Genomic DNA, 18,957 nt, shown 5'->3' with positions numbered 1-18,957 from the left:
CCTTACGTTTTCCACCCCGCTCTAGTGCTTTATATAAAGTTATATGTATCGTATAACTATTGTTGTACGATATAAGATAGACCGCAATCATATTGACCGGGCGCAATGAGTTTATTCGAATTATACATGGTATGCGGAAATGTAGTACATTCAAGCAATGAATATACCTTTTTTTTTTTGTAATTGCATTGCTGTAATATGTCCAACAAAGGTTAATTATATTTGTTTGTTCAATAAAATATATTTGGATATTTTTCTGTAGAATTGACAGTTTAATTGAAATTTTGGTCTATAAGTAGTTGATATTTATATTGATCCGACCTACAAACCGTCTGCACTCGTTCAGTCTTCAGTTCAAACTTGACTGAAGGTGTACGTACTCAGGTAAGTACGAAAATGATATTGATTACATACTACCAACATTGTCCATCAGTTAAGTGCGATTACTGTGATCGTTCGCGCCAATTCGAAAAATCGAGCGTGACCAGTTCCATTCACATACCATGCTTGCGACTGAACGAGTCTACAGTTTTCTCATACACACGTCCTGATATGTTCAGTCCAATATGAACCAAAAACTGAACATTTGTATGTAACTAACACTCACTAACCGGCAATAAACGAGAAGAATAACAAAATCTTTATTTTTTTTTAAATATTTGATGGTAAATTTTAACAGTACATTGTTTACCTTAATCATTACGTTTGCAATTTTAAATGTCTGATCGCGATAAACGATTATCAACTTATTATTATTATTATCAAATTTTATAGTACATATTTATTATGCTTTTCAGTTAAAATTATTATTTTCAACTGCAGCACGAAGTTCTTCACACAGACTTAAATTTTGTAACTTTTAATTTTTTTCTTTTAATAACTTGTAGTTAATTAGTAACTTCAGTATTCATATTATATGCTGCGATAAATTGTTAGATTTCATAAGCAATACCTCTGGAAATTCAAAGTTTTTGTTGATCCTAATTAATCTAATAAGCAAATATTTCATAAAACCGTGATTATATTTTGTAAACATATCTAACATAACCTAAAAGTATTTGAATATATTTTTAATATTTAAGTATTGCCATACGTAAATGTGAAATAGTATGAAGAGCGCAATTTCTTACATGTACTTTATTTATTCGGTTAGGTTCTTCAGTTATTTCCCTATCTGAAGTCGTTATATTTATTGTTTTCGGTGCAAACGTGCACGCACTATTGTTTTTTGGACTTTAAAAACTTCAAAAACTTAACTGAAGGCCATCTGCCAACGCATACTCATTCTTAGAAATGTTGTTAATTAGCCGTGTGCAACAATAAACTAGAAAACCTCTGCGTGTGATAAGATCGCACATTTTCATATAATATGTTTGGAGGTGGGTGAACGAACGCTTGTAATTTATGATGTTGAAAAATAAATTTACGTTCAGGATAATTGTATGTGTATGTATATGTGCGTTATGTACTTACATTCAAAAATCCTCAAAGGAATAAACTTCGTTTGAATAATAGATGCACGTAACATTTTGAAAAGTACGTGTTGTTCTTGTGATTAAATTTTAATTTGGATTGTTCTACTAATCTAATAAATTTCATGATAAGATCTTCTGCTTAATACATGAATTATTCGAGTATTAAATGCATTCTTCTAGACTGGTGTTGCTTTGAAATGGATCATAATATACTTAATCCCTAATTTCCTAATAAAATTGAACAATGTGTGGTAATCAATGAGCAAGCTATAACGACTGACCTTTTGTAATAGATTAAAACGTGATTAAGCAATGATAAAATAACACGGAGGTGATGGTAGTATAAAATATATTTTACTGTTTATTAATACTATTACGTAGCTTAAAAATTACCTTCTATAAATTAGTTTATTTACAGTTTAAACAATTATATGAGTATATTTGTTTTTCTGTTATAACAGGTATAAATATAAATATTTAATATTAAAATACTGCAGTAATTAAATATGACTATTCTCGATAAAAATAAAAGTAAATTTATTTAATAAATATGTAAATATTAAATATTATTTCCCCATAGATAATGAATCGTATATTTTATATATCTGTATACATATACATTTACATATATTCATATATATGTTTTTCGTTTGCACAGTAACTATACTATTCAATTAAATCGATTAATTTCGATGTAACGTTTCAAAACCTCCGTTTTCACGCACAATATAAAGTCTTGCAAATTATTTTTTGAATTTTGTATTCGTATTCTTTTGTTAAATAGATTTTTTCTTTTGATCCGTACCAACATTTTAGAAACTTCTGAAATTTAATTTACATTATTTCTAATCTTTTTACGCTGTGCTTATTGGAAATCACTTAAATAGCTTTGCCGGGATTATTTAATTATTACATGGGAAATGGAACATCTGATGTTTAAGTGTTTTTTTTAAGAATTCAATTTTCAAAAGATTTACATTTCTCAATATTTTACATTTTATTCATCCTATCTTTATACGATCCATTATACCAAAATTTAGTTGATATGAAATAAATTTAAACATTTTATAATTTTGTATACTTCATTTATTATTTCATATTTTTAGAATATACTAGTTATATATTTTAAAAAGAATATAAAGTACTAAAAATTCAAAAACATTTTTCTTTACGATAAATATGTTAATTACTATTTTTGTAATATTATTTATTGTTATTTTATTCTTATTAAACCGTCTATCTATGTTTTAAAAATTAAATAATTAAATTATTGATTTGCTATAAAAGTAATGAATGAAGAATTCCTAACCGTTGACCTACATCGATGAATATTTTGTCTGGAGCTATAAGTGTTAGAAAATACATTAAAAAATACCGGTTTGGTTTCGCTCATCATTGTGAACTGGACCTCAGCATACTACCGACAAACGAACAACTCATGGCATGTGTATAAGGGAACTTCAGGTATACAGTATAGTTTATATGTATAGAAAATGATTACAAATATTTCTATAATTAAGATCAGGGTGTTCGTATAAGGCGAGAAAGTTCAAAAAGTACATTTTGTTTTTGAACAAAAGTTCCTTAGCTAAGTTCCTTAGTTCCTTTTATATGTATATAATACTTTTCAGTAACTGTCTTTATATAATTTAAAAGTAAGATTTCACTTGAGGTTTTTAATTTTCGTTTTAACCTAACACAAAACTGTATACTCAGTATTAAATTATGGTTGCATCACAACATAATAAAATAATCGAAATATTAATGTTCCCGAAATTTTAGATGTTGTGTTGTATGCATTCATTTAGAAGTAGTTTTTATTGCATTACTGATAAATAGAACGTTGCAAAATGGGATACATAATATTACAGACCAACAATAAATCTGTATACGAGTGATTATTTTCAAAATTGTATACGATTAAAAAGTTTTTTATTCTTCGCATAACGTAGAAGTAAGAGTTCATTTTACGTATTTCCTACATGAAAAAAATATGTTTTATGGGTAGTATCATTTTCGCACACCAAAAGGATACTTACGCAGATACTTAAGGCTTTTTAGAAAACAATACATGTGACGATCAATCGGAAAAATTACAATCAAAGAATTCGACTCTTTTTTTTTTTTTTTTTTTTTTTATATTTATATACACACCATCAGCTTGTAATATTATTGTGTATACGTAAAATTATATCATATTCTACACCTCACAAGTACACGGAAATAGATTAATATTTTGTAGTTAATATTTGCCCCCGCCTGCGGCTTTAGTATAATTATACCGTGTTTTATATAAAGTATGGTGTTTTAGTTAGTACAAGATATCGCATTTACTCATCACGACGGGTGTTAGTATTTTAATATATTACGTGTATGTAACCGTTCATCGGTTTTCGCTGCTTCGCGCGTCGCCGGTGGCATTTATACCACACCTGGCAAGTAATCATCTAATAATATCGGCGGTATCTAGGATCACGCGGGGAGGAAATGTGCGCGCGCGCACTTGGACGGTGGAAAAAGAAGCTTCTTAAATACAGCTTATAGCCGTGAGAGGATTGCGTCGTATACGTGTTAAGTCTTAGAAATTACACCGCACGTACATATTATTTATATAAATTCAGGTATATAATAGTAGTAACAATAGCCGTCGGACGCTGCAACGCATTCGGTCAGACGTAACACACAGACTTTAACAATACATCTCTGCGCTATAACATACCAACGTATATGTGCGTTTTCGAATTACCTATGTACAGGGTGGCTGCGCGCACAGTGATAATATATATAGTTATATTATGATTTTTTTAATAGGACCATAATACCGGTAACGCGTTGTGTTCGTGGTCGATACCTATGTAGTAATATAATAACGTTAATGTTCACATTCTACGTGTATAACGTGTGGAGGTATTTCGTGAGCCTTTGGAAAGAGAATAATAAAAATAAATAAAGCGTTCGGCGATTCGAAAAATTCGCCCTCGACAATTCGTCACTCCTATAAAAAGAATCGACTTCCTATTGGCCATCAAAAAATTGGCCGCATGGAAACCGTGTCTAATCGTATGTACGTGTACGCGGCGCACCCCCGACCGATCGAGAAGTGGGTACGGCTATAGGTATGCGCGCGAACCAAATCACATTATTCCCAAGATTTTTATTTATTATTTTTTTTTCTTGTCATTCTTTCTAGAAAGCCGATGATCAGTTGACGTCGACGACGACCGCAAGCAGTCCGACCGGAAGAAGGCCGGTATAGTACCGGTTGTAGCACGACAGCCCACACGCGTCCCTCGCAGTAGCGCCCGGTGTGAAGGGTACGGCGAACAGCGGCTGACATGCACACGGCGCGCGCCGCATGCCGCGTGACGCAATGCCGGAGCTGTCGCCGGGCGCTTTGCTGTTGTTTGTCGTCGCCGCCGCCGCCATCCACCGTAGCCGTTGCCGCCGACGCGACGACGACGACGACGACGACGACGACGGTCATCGTTACAACGAATTCGCCGCGTCCGTCGTCGCCTGTTCGGCAGACGCCGCCGACGCCGCTGTCTTGCCACTGCGGCCCGTCGCCCCTAACCGCTGTCACCGCGTAACACGCGCCACCAATGACCGCGCTCAAGAACCACCGACGGATGGCCGGCCGACCGTTTTCCGTGAAACGCTGCGTGGCCGCGCTCATGGTGCTCGGCTTCCTGTCCATATTCTACTACACGCACTACCTGAGCTCGCCAATCGCAAGGTTAGTTTTTATATAAATACATATTTATTTATAAACACACGCGCGCAAGCGATCGTTTTATTTGTTTGGTTGTTACGATGTTTTCGTCCATGTTGACCTTTCCGGGGACGTCGACCACACTTATCTATCGCGAAATGTATAGACTGTTTAGCGCAGATTTTCACGTGTACCTACGATTTCGTAGCACCGATGAAAAACGTCGTAAAAACAATTCAAAACACGGGTCCCGTATTGACATGAGACGTCGTCAAACGTTATGTCGATGGCGTAGCGCACAAGTGTGATAAGTGACATTTTTTTTTGAAAAATCGAGTTAAGTGCATATTAAATTTAATCATAAAATTCTTCATATTATGCACAAACGAAATTATGACATTATTCAAATAATTGTCGTTCTTTATTGAAATTAGAAGAAAAATTTGATGCGTTTAAGTATTACTTTTTTCGTCTACAAAATGTGTTAAGCACAATATTTTTTTTTAAATTTTTTTTTTAAGAATACAAATGTGGCAATTGCAGATTTTTAATCCTTATTACTCATTAAATGTTAAGGAAAATGTAACAAAAAGTTCATTACAGTTCGTTACATTTTTAAATTGTTACAACAGCTCAAAATTAAAAAACGTTCTCCTGAACAATTACAAAAATGTATATTACCAATGTACAATCAATGGTGCTATAAGTAATATAAAACCAGAGGATCATTGAGGAATTTTATAATTGGTTGAGGAAAGATAAACTGATAAACTAGCATCACCCCTTGGTAGAGATTTTAAAAATTTGGTTTTAAAATACATATTTTTACTTATATAAATGGCCTCCAAATTCGACGGTCGTCATCGGCGATATCATATTCCATTCGTGCAGCAATTTCATAGATCGTACTGTTACTACTATTACTCTATTACTACCGGAGGCGTATTTACATGTTTCCCGTTTGTAGGCCTATGAAAAATAGCCACACTTGATAAGTAAAATATTAATCCAAGTTATTAAGTTACAAATTTTAAATAATAAAACATAATTTCTTGAGAGTAAACATATTTTATAAATAATTAATAACTGCATAAAATAATGAAATACATTCTTCAAACTTGGATATGATAATTATTAATAATATCGACATTTGGTTGTAGCAAAAACATTGATAGTGCATAGCAGTGGACTGCAGATATTTAGAAAGGTTCTTATTAAATAGCTCTTAATCACTGGCAATCCTGCTGCATTTCATAATATATTATGTAACATTGCAGCGCCATTGTTTAAATACTTTACTTAGTTTTTGAAATATGCTTGCTACGCCGCGCCACCATTTGTCCAACTACATTGACTAACTGTTCGTTATACTATTGCGTAATAAAAATACGTTTATGTTATATTATTATGATGAGTATTTATTTATGTTTAGTATTATGATTAGTGCTATAGATCTATTAATATAGCAAAAATAATTGAAACAACATATGTTACTGTTTTTTGATCATTAATAATTCGAATTTCCCGCAAATTTTAATAAAAATACAATAGATTATTCAATATATGGCAATTATCGTTTTATAATCAAGTACTCTAAATATTTGTATAATACTGATTAATTAATTGTTGAGAACTTTTGTTCTAAAAATGCCTAACTGCTGTTGTAAAAAAACCCAATTTTATTTCAAAAACTGTTTCTAAGATACCCCAAGATGAGGAAATGAAAACAAAGTGAGAAGAAGCTATGGGATTTTTATTTAAAAAAGTTACCATGTCTGTGTGACGAATTTCAGTGAAGACGACATTATAAATAAATGGGAGTCTGATCAAGAATTAAATAAGTTTACGATATGTTAATAATGTTTGTAATTTTCAGTTGTAAAGGAATACAATTATACTTGTTGATTATATTATAGATATGCTTGAAAAAATGTCGTCTTAAAAAATAATAATTAAAAATTAATATCTATAATCGTGAGCAAAAGTGTCGAATAAATCTTCAAAATTTAATTATTTTAATGTCATTCTCTATTGATAACAATGCCAAATTATTTAATTTTTCATCAGTTTGAGACAATCTTAGATAGTCAAATAAAATATTAGCCAAATGGCTAAATCATACCACGTAGATTAACTGAATTAGTCACACAGTACTACTGATTAATTCGGTAGGAATAAGTCACTTCTACTCATTGTAGTAAAGTATAGGGGTAGTAGATATTCGTAATATTGTTATCATTCATGGATATTCATGTGAAAAGCCGCTTAGGAAACCAATATCAATACTTATTCATATTGATATATACAACGACAACAAAAGAGATCTTATTTCGATAACACAGAATAAAGTTTTCCTGTCCACAAATAATCATAGACTCGTCCACACCCGTTAGAATCCCTACTGACCATATCCTTATCCTAAATAATTGCCTATAAATACGATGTCTATTTGCCCAGATAATAGAATAGATTTACTCCCACTTATTGCCTCGACGCTTATCTGGTCTGGAAGTCCGCGGGCTTCACATCATCACCAGCTCTAAGAGTCAATATTTAATATTCTCTGGCAAAGCTTACATACTCTGTCCTCAAGTATTCTATTACTATTTTATTTGCATTAATTATATATTTATTCATTATTATAATTATTGGCTTGACATTAAACCACAGTGTTTTGTTACTAAAAATCATCTTCCAATATCATCACAACATCACAGATGTGAACCGTTCAAGTTAGGTAGTACTCTCGGAGGCCGGCGTGCTACACTGTCACTAATAGCATTGATTTTATAATATAAAATATAAAATAAAATAAAATATTATAAAATCAATGCTAGTAGTCACTACTGAAATAAGTAGAAGAAGCTTTATTTAAAAAAAAACCAGTTAATTTGTGTTTGATTGATAACATTTTGCAAAGTATCTCTGTTTAGAAAAAAAAAAAAAATATAGTAAAAATAATCAATAAATAACGATAAGTTAGTAAATAAAATAAACAAAAACGATTTACGTACAAAAAATTTACTCGCTGCAACGTGAACAGAGGTTGAATTCAGAATAATTGTTTATTGCTAGTTATTTTATTTATTAAAATCATGAATAATGATTTCCTTCATAAACATTCCCAAATCTTATAAATGTATACAGTGAGACGGAGATAAAAAATTATGAAAATATATATCTTGTTAATTGTTGGTGGGAAAAGCTATTGTCTACTATTTTTTCATATAAGAGTATATGTAACGTATTTTACAAAATCGGAAAACCCTAAGAACGTATATAAATATAATTATACGTAAACCTTAAAAAATGTACCACCCCTCAAAATTTGCCACTGGAGACACGTGCCTATAGTGCCTGCATATAAATACACCACTGATTACTACTAGTTTTATACATATATGAACAGTAAATCAAATTTTTACTTGAACCTCTATGGTACATGTACATGTGTTTTAAAGTCAGGGTTGTACGACGAGCGAGCGCACGTCATCCTATATCCTTGGCGTACGAACGGTTTCGCCTCACGTCGGTTTTTATTACAATAATAACACGTTTGTAAAGTAAACGGTTTTCCCCTCTGGCCGGCCGTAACGCGTGTGGTCGAATTCCCTACATTATAGTTTGTATATTGTATTATATATTGTTTTTTAAACGCACCGACGTATGTGCGGACCGAACCCGCAACGTGGAAGTTGTTTACAACTCTCGGTGGTGAGTAAAAAATGAAGGGATAAAAACCAAGACTTACAAAAATATCTATTGATATCTTTACGCGTGTAACAAAGTAATAATACTATTAATAAAATAAATTACACACGCACATGTATACGATTTCGGTGTACAACACGTTTGTATAATGTACGGCACGTCGTTAATATACTGCAAGTATCAATCGTTGTGTTTACATAAACGCAACTTCATCGCTAATAGTTTTCTTCCCTCGTGTTTAACATTCATATTCAAATAGAATACGCAAACGGGCGCGTTTCTGCTTTGTGTTGGGGTTTTCTCGTGCGTCGAGTGCGCGACGTTCGCGTGCGTGCACGTGTGCATTTCACTGCTGCTGCACTTTCTCCGCTGGTATTTGTATTTTGCTACCATCGCGTTTTTTGCAATCGAGCGAAGGTGAAAATTCTCCTCTCAAATTGTACTCGCACGCACACGCAAACTGACCTAAGTACACTGTTTTTCCGCGAAAATATTTAGACATCTACGAAATAAATAATTTTACGCGTCCCCGTAACCGTTTACGAAAACATTGCCGTCTTAATATTATGCGAACAATTAACGTGTAACACATTAAATTTAGGCGCATTTTCACGAAACAACAACAATCAATCATTTTTTTTTTTTTACGGTTGAAACCGTTTCGCGTGCATTCATTCACCGACCGGTGTCTATTTGTAGTTCGTTGGTGAGAGGAAATTAATCAACGCACACGATTAAAGTCCGAACCGGCTCTATATTACCATTGATAAAATGATGCTACTCACGATGTACGTATTTTGAACATAAAAAACTATGTTCGCAGTCGGTAGGATTCGAACCTACGCTCCCAGAGGGAATCTGATTTCTAGTCAGACGCCTTAACCGCTCGGCCACGACTGCTCGTTGATATATATTTGCTAAACCATGTGTATTTAACGCTTGTGTACCGTTCCATTACAATTTGTTTACATGTTATATTTTATTTATTTAATTCCCTTTTCGCCTACAAAGAAATCGATACGTATTATATTTGTAACATAGCCGAATCGATTCGTTAGCGGTAAAGGACACGATATCAATCGGGTTGTAAATATTATGATATGTATGTATCGCGTTCCCTAATCTAATTACATTTATATATGTAACCATATTTTAATCAGTGTTATTTCAAATAATATGATATTCATGATAAATTTTAATTATGCATTGTTGCTACTGAGTAATGATTAATACATACATTAACATTATCACGAATGTATGAATTAATAACATTCGATCGCAATCATTAACTTCACAACACGAATTAAGTTTTTTATGAGCAGCGCACAGCACACATGCCTATAAAATATGGCTTTCAGGATTGCAATATTACTAATAAGTTGTGTATCGAATTTATATAATAATATAAATATAATTGTAAACTAAAATAAATAATGAAATATAAGTATGATATTTTCCTCTGTATCCCCGGTATATATTGTTATACCTTAAGAAAATATTAACGTTCGATTTTTTCCTGCAGTCTTCAATAATACGTTTTAATTCATTCAGATATTTTTAATAGTTAACACGTGGTGTATAGATGTACGCATGTTTATAATTCCGAGTAGTTATATTATGTAATGTTATCATGTTATTAATTATTAATTTTTACATGTTAATGTAAACATTATTAAAAAACAGTCTGACCAAAATAATAAATTCATTAACAATTAACATTGATTATAAATACTAGTATATAAATAATTATTAATTTTATTACTGACAACCATTTTATCACATTTAAATAAAATTTAACGTAATATGATTTTGTCTTACTGTCTAGGAACATACTTATAGCTGTTTGAAATTACTTTTACTAATTTTACTTCTTACACACAGGGCTTTTTTGCGTAATAAGGTTATGTATTCCACTATTATCATAAACTTAATAAAAGATAATCGATACATTACTACGATCTAACTTGAATAATATTTCTATGAGTAAAGTGGAATATACGATTGTTATTTAAATAATAATATGAATTTATAAAATATTTAATTTCATAGGAGATATACAAACAATAAGTGAAACGTCTGTATTTTTTTTTATCTTAGCTAAACCTATCGTTTAAATTTAACTTAGAATATACAATTATTTTTTTTTTTTAGAGATGTACAAAACTCATTAGCTTTAAATAATTTTCGTTTATGGAATAAAAATAATAAATAAAAATTATAACATCCAAAAAATAATGACGAAATACGTTTAGACCATAAACAGATTAACTATACATAAACCGGATGTTATAGTTTTCGGTCTTGAATAAATAGGCCTATTAAATTTAAGAGTGTATTTGGCAAATAGTACCTAATCTTTAAATAAATTAACATTTTTATACTTTTTACGTTTTCAGGGGTTAATGGTTCCGAGTAGTATTTTTATAATGAAAATAAACCGTACATTTTGTTGTAAATTTTTAAAAATTTTAAATAAATAAGAATCAAGTAATAATATTGGTGCTAAATATGCACTACAGAAACTTAACTGTCAGTATAATAATATCTTAAAATACTTTGTTGCATTGCACTTCTTAATGATTTTATACAACGTAGCTACTAATCTTCGTGAACGACTTAAAATATATAAGTGTACTTGTTTAGCTTAATCTTCTTTTTTTATCTGCTACATAATGCTTATATTATTTAATTGGTGAATAATGCATTAATATATTTACTGAAATTGAATTATATAAAAATTGTTCCTACCTAATTACATCGTTTAAAAAATACTCTAACAAGACATAACAACATACGAGCATATCAGTGACATAATGTCATATTTTTTACATATTATTTCAAACTTACGGTGATTTAATGATAACATTCAAGAACTAAATGTGAATGATTGTTGGCCAAAAATAATCAAACATAAAGCTTTTGGTTTCAAATAAATTTTTAAATTTATTATTTATTTACTTATTGTTTGTTTTCGTAAAATAAAATAAATAATAAAGCCAAAATTACATAATTCGATTTAATTATTCATATGTAATCAATATTTAAATTCCTATACATATATATTTTCTTAGTTTAGTTTACCTATAAATTACCTAATAAGTTTGAATAAACACCCAATAAATTGAATATAATCATTTATTTCTATATAAAGTTTGGTTTAAAGTTCTATATGTTCTATATGTGTGCACCTGAAGTTCAATTATAATTATAATTACATTAATTGTTTTCGAAAAATCATTAGAGTATTTGTTTTATGTGTATTATTGTACTGTGTAATTGTCTTGATTGAAGTAATAGTTATTTAAACAATACTATACAAATAAAGAAGAACTTTGTTACATTGATGTTATTAAGGCATGAGTAAATTAATGATTGTTTTTGTCAAAATAATCCTAGTTTGCAGTAAATAATTTTTTTTAACCGTATAAGTTTCGTCCCTTTTCCCGGTGGTCAACCATTAACCGATTATTTTGTACTTCCGCCGGAAATTTACATAGAACCCATTAAAATCATAAATGTCCTCTACACTTTTGGAGAATCGTATTTTTTTACATACCTCCGATTGGCGAAGTTAATATTACGCAGAGTGACCATTACTTTTACCCAAAAGCGCTTTGCATACGTTTTTTGATGTCGCACGCAATACCTTTCATAAATCAAAAATGAAGTGTTAAAAAAGTAGTCGCTGGACCTTAAAGGGATAGCGTTTCGAGGTTCAGAAAAGTCCAGCTTATACGAGTACTATAGAAACAGATTTGTTATAAACAGAAATGTGTTTTCAAGTGAAAATTCGTTGTGTGTAAATAGTATTATAAATAGTATACATATATATATCAATACACAGGGTGTTTCTGAGATGGATAAAGTCACTAGTACTGAAATTACTCATATTTATTATTCACTGTGATGGCCCAATGAAGATTTTATCGAATTTTTTTTTCTATCTTCAAAAATTACTGTTTATTCAAATTATTATTAGAATATTATCTTAAATGTCAAAGATTATTCATCAATCTAGTTGTATTTTTGCAAAATTCTCTTAGAAATCAAGGCGTCATACTGTTTTTGCACTTATGCGTTTTTTATGCTCGATACTTTAGTAAAGTGTGGTAAATTCAATATTAATGATAAAAGTATAATATTACATTAATAATAAGTACAAAATATAATGTTTATCTTATAAAGTCAAAATAATCATGTTATTGTGATTTCTAAAAACTGAAATTTCTGTCTTAGTCTAGGTACATGAATAGTTTGTTTTTTTTATTTTTAAATTATCAAATTTTAGATAAAAGTTACTATAAGCGACTTAAGCGGCTCTAACACGATTATTAATACTGACTGTATATTTATTGACAGTATTTATATTACGGATGGTTTAGTCCTCACATTTTCAGTAAAGATCAACGTTTCCTAACCTATGCGGTCCAACATTGGGTCACAACATTTTTTTGATAGGTAACCGTTCGGAAAATAATGACAAAAAAATATCTTAGTCATCAAAATATAATATAATATAATTTTTTTATTTTTTTTATTTTTTTTTTATTTACTGTCACTTATCAAACCTACTTATTATACAAAAAAAATTATATGTATAGATTGTAGATTTCTTCAATGAAATAAAAAAAAAAAAAAAAGTCATCAAAATATAATTTTATATATATAAAAATATAAATCAGAATTAAGATTTTCAGTATTGCGTTAAAGTATATGATGAAATTTTTTCTAAAAAAAATTATTAGTAATATTATTGTATTAAAACATACTACATTTTTTTTTATATTTTTGGAGAATTATCTATTCAACACAAAGGATATTTATGGGCCGCCTTAGCACAAAGGTTAAGAAACACTGTGATATAGATTATTATCAACACTCTCTTTGGCATTCTATTATTGAAGATGCAAATTTCGATTAAGAGCAGTATCAACCTTTCTTTATTTATTTTAAAAAATTATAAAAATTATAAAAAAATATATAAATAAATTAATACTGACAATACATCAGTATTCATATCACACAATCAAAATTACTATCAGTATCTAAAATACTGTCAGTAATATTGATCACCTGAATGCCGCTTTAAATTAAAATACAAGTAGAGTGCTTATTTTTCATTTAAGATAGCATTCTAAAAATAATTTGAATAAACCAAGATTTAAAAGATGGAAAAAAATTCATCACTGCGAGTTCACATATATTAATGACCTAATCCATTTCATAATACCCTGTATAAGTCTGTGTTTAGAAAGCATTTAATAACTTTCATGATCTCATTTAGTAACATTATAATAAAATATCAATAAATATTACTATCAGTGGAAAAAAATCATAAAAAGGCTACATTACATTGAATATAAGTACATTCAAATCCATTGACTCTAGTGGTATAAAATTATCTAATTAAACTATTAAGGTTATTCTGAGTACGTCATTGCTATCGATTTATGGATAGAAAAATTATTTCTACTGTTTTGATCATCTACTGCAGTGAAACGAAACTTAATTTGAAATAAATGATTCAAGAAATACGTTAACAAACTTTGGCTTGTTGACTTTGGCTTTCCGATTCATCTGTAATATATAATAATATAATTTCAATGCTGTAGATTTACCCTTATAGTTGTATTTCTTCTTCTTTATATGGCCCTAGTACTCTTTAAGAGTTTTCACCGCCATCACTAAATCCCTCCATTTGTCTCTGTCCTGGGCTAATTCCATCTAATCTTGAACTCTCATTCTGTACAGGTCCTCTTCCACTACATCTAACCATCTTTTCCTTGATCGTCCTCGAGATCTTTTTCTCGTAGGCTTTCATTCCAGGACTACTTTGCTTATATCGTCCTCACTACGCCTCCACATGTGGCTCAGCCATTGGATCCTTTGTCCCTTGATAAAACTTACTACTGGTGCTATTTCCATTTCTTCCTGCAGTTCTTTATTATATTTTCTCCTCCATGTTCCTTTTTCGTTATCATACATTGGTCCACATATTACCCTCCATATTTTGTTTTCAAAAGTTCTGAGTTTTCTTTCCGTATTACTTGTGGTAGTTCATGCCTCGCACCCATACGTGAGTGTGGGTCTTATTATTGCTGTGTACATTCTCGCTTTCGTTTTTTTGGAAAATACTTTTGACTTTAAGAACTTATTCAAGGCGAAAGCTACTCTTTCTGCTTTTATTATCTTTACACCTATTTCCCTATCCCAATCATTGTTTTTACTCAGTACTGTACCTAGGTACCGAAATTCATTAACCTTTTTGAAAGCTAGGGATCCCGTATCAGTGTTGTCCTCTTCGCTTAGGAGTTCCATTATTTTTGTTTTATCCATATTAATTTTTAAATCTATTTTACTGGTTGCTCATTCGAGCACTTGCGCTGCTTTCCGTATTTTCTAGGGAGTTTTCTAGGATATTTAGATCATCGGCAAACCAAGTACTTGTATACGCTGTTGTCCTATCGTTATCCCCACTGTTTCTGATTGTATCTCCCTTATAGCTTTGTCCAAGGCTAAATTGAATAAGATGGGTGAGAGAGAATCTCCTTGTTTTAATCTTGTACTGACTTCGAAAGCTACAGACATCGTTTGGTTCAGCTCCATAATTTGTTTCCCTCCTCGTAATATTGTTTGGGGTATCTGCATTTAATAGCTCAGTGAAATATTCTTTCCATATTGCTGCTTTTTCTTTAGTATCCATGATTAGATAATTTTTACAATTTCTGATGATTTTCAGGCTTGGGTTGAAAGACTTGTACTGTTTTATCGTCCTGAAAAACTTATAGTTGTATTATTAATTAGAAATTACCTTTGGCGTGGCTATTTTAATTTATTAACAATCAAAAACCAGGACATCTATATTATTGATAATAAGTTATTTTTTCGAATAAACCGTACACTATTACGAGTACCGTATTACACATCTACAATGTATCATGCCTTTATGAATTATTATTTGTTTACTTTGGAAACATTTTTGAAAATAAAATGTTGAATTTGCAAAGATAAATTATTATACTACCATGTCACGTCTACATACATAAACACTTTTCTTAATGTTCACGATTAAAAGCATTAATAAAATTAATTAATCAATCACCTAAGTCTCCGAAGGGAGATAGAAACGGTTATTGATTTTCGTTCATTTATTTCTCTGAGTGTTAAATTAAAATCGAAAGTCAAAATATGACAAAATGTCTCTTATAGTTAAGTTTATACCAAATTTAATTGTTATTTCATTGAAGATGAATTATACCTTTTCAATATCACAAAAATAATGGTGTTACTTATTCCAATTTTTACACAATTTTAATATGTTCTCGTCAATTTTATTATTTCTAAAATAATTCGTCTACCCTTTTATTAACCAACAACAATGTACCAACTTGATGAATTTATCAACGATTTTTAATTTTTATTTAAAATCGTTTTTTTTTTTTTTTTTTGTTTAGTTTACATTACTTCCGATTTAAATCGTTTAATTTGACGATAAAAAATAACGATAGAAACATATAATTATACTGAATTGTGCTGATTATACGGAACCAAGTGTAGTATACTATTTTATTTTGTTTCAATCATTTGATGTGTTTATTCCCGCATTAAAGATATACAAATAATAAAAAAAAATTTAACCGTTTTATCGATATCGAATATAAACATAAAGTTACTATAAAAAATTTATATTGCTGTATAAATACTTAATTATTTATTGCTGAACTTCATTAGTGCAATCGAATCTTTTTTAATTGAATGAATCATTCACGTTCGTTTTTAATACTCCATCGAATAAAAAAAACATTTCATTTTTTTTTCTAGACGATTAAATATATTATCCCCATATTTTATTACGTTGCAGTAACTCTTGGAAATATAATTTCTTCAACTGAAATCCTCTACAGATTTTTTATTTAGATTGATTAATAATTTTAACATTTATGAAACGTCCTATAACCCTGTGTTTTAAATGCAATTCAACTTTAAAAACAAAATAATTTCATCTATAATATAATCTACATTGTTTATTTTGTCGTTATATGTTGATGATTGTATACGGATGTCATACTCTTCGTTGTCGAGTATCTACGTTGTACACGGGTACATTGGCTTGCACACGACACAAACGAGTTAAGTTCACCGTATCCCGTCGTAGTAAATTCAAAGAAAAATCAAGTCAATCTATTTTGCTTTTATTCGCATATTTACACAAAATGCCCTATAATTTTACTATAAATTTACTAATACAATCATATTTTATTCTTAAGGAAACCATGTATAATATTTAATTCGATCGTATTTTACACTCAACAAATGTAACATCCGGTGTGACGTTTCGAATAGTATTTTAGCACAGTAATGTCCAACCCACGGCCTGTTATAAATATTTAAAATATAACAAAATATAAATAAATAAAAATAAAGTAAAATTATTATGAAAAACAATTTTTTATTAATTTTATTTTTGAACATTTTCAATTAGAAATTGTACGATTTAATGTCTATACGTTTCGTGCACTTAAAAAAGCGTAACGATCAAATGAATGTGTACCTACAGCGTTTAACTCAATCAGTAATCTTTTCAATAGTCGATAACATACATGAAAACAAGTTTTACATCTATATTGTATACCTATACTATGTGTAACAAAATTATATAATTATATTAATATGGAAATTATTTGTCCTTTAATATTTGGTAGCCCGCTCAAAGATAATTGTTTACCAAAGTGGCCCACCGAGGATGAAAGGTTAGGCTGTTTTAGAATGACCCTTGACGATGATATCTATGTCGATGTAATTCTTTTTTCCATCTCTCGTTTAATATTACTATTTTGATTTTATCTCACATGACCTTGTATACATATTTTATATTGCAGATTTGACAAATCCAAAGTTTTTCCAAGAAAAAATAAGTATTTAGATTAGATACTTGGGCATTAGTATATTACATAAATATCTTGTTAACATTCACGTTTGATGAAATGTATTATTTTAATGTTTAGATTACCTTAAAATTTATATTATTCCAAGTGATATTTGGCCTCTATAATATATAATTATAATGACAACAACTTAAAAAAAGATATTATTGTAGTCTAAGAACTTTTCGGACTAACGAACAGTATATGTTTAAAGTTGTATGAATACATTTAAAGAATTAGTATCGTAAGCATATAGTGTAGAAGAACTTTGAACCGTTTGTGCAGCTACGGTTTTTGTGAGACAATTATATAATTTCCCGCGTTTATTACTTTTATTTTGCTCTATAATTTATAGCTTAGCTTTTTTTTAGTTCATTTCTTCAGTTAACTTAATTATAAGCTTAGTTACAAAACGCCGTTTTAATTTTGTAAAGAACAAAAACAATAGAATTAAAAATAATTGGTATTATAGATCCTTAGTTATTTCAACTTGATGCTCTGCTATAGCAACACTATTCATTTTTAACCTCAAATTAGATCTGAATATTCTATTATTGATTCTAATTCACTATTAAAATTATGCTCTCATCTTTTATTTAAACTATCAAATTAAATAAATTGTATACAATAAGCATACACATACAGGGTATCCCTCACGAATATATGAACATTTTTATTATAATGTAATCTAACAATATTCATTGTTGTTGAAACACCCTGTATATATACTTTTGTTATTAACCATCTTCATAGTGTACGGTACTGTACAACTATAATTTACAGCTTTTTATAACAACCGTGTCAATTGACATCGCCGTTATTTCAAATCAAATAATATCTATTATTTACAGATTTTGTTATTACATACAGTTATATTTATATTTGTCTTTCATAAATAAAAGGTTCATCTGATTCGCCCTAAGAATGAGATTTATAATGTATCTATTTGTGTATAAGTAACACATAGATTTATGATTGCATGTACTGTGTGTATTCGTTTACATATTTTTAAGCCGCCCACCTGCTTTGCAAAAAAAAACCCATTAACGTTCACATAATATTATACGCATAATGTCAAACACTCATTCCGTTGTAATATTTTTGGTTTTTTTTTTTTTTTTTTTTTTTTTTTTTT

At 29.8% G+C, this 18,957-nt stretch overlaps 1 protein-coding gene and 1 non-coding gene across 3 annotated transcripts in view; one reads left to right on the top strand and one right to left on the bottom strand.

The window, feature by feature from the left end:
• LOC112690525 (bifunctional heparan sulfate N-deacetylase/N-sulfotransferase) overlaps positions 1–18,957 on the top strand; it is a 62,977-nt gene that overhangs the window by 19,698 nt on the left and 24,322 nt on the right. Inside the window, exon 2 of one of the 2 annotated variants that reach the window (XM_025564557.1) lies at positions 4,666–5,211. In XM_025564557.1, the coding sequence (XP_025420342.1) occupies positions 5,078–5,211 (134 nt within the window). In that variant the 5' untranslated portion in view covers positions 4,666–5,077. Of the gene's footprint in view, positions 1–4,665; positions 5,212–18,957 lie in introns of those variants that run through there. The other variant, XM_025564558.1, reaches the window with a different exon arrangement.
• Positions 9,717–9,798, bottom strand: Trnas-aga. The gene has a single exon. It is a non-coding gene; the product is annotated as a tRNA-Ser (tRNA).

The sequence above is a fragment of the Sipha flava genome, unplaced genomic scaffold, assembly GCF_003268045.1.
Source record: "Sipha flava isolate LNK unplaced genomic scaffold, YSA_version1 50_pilon_pilon, whole genome shotgun sequence".
Classification (NCBI taxonomy): Eukaryota; Metazoa; Arthropoda; class Insecta; order Hemiptera; family Aphididae; genus Sipha; species Sipha flava.
This window is presented reverse-complemented; position numbering and strand designations above follow the sequence as displayed.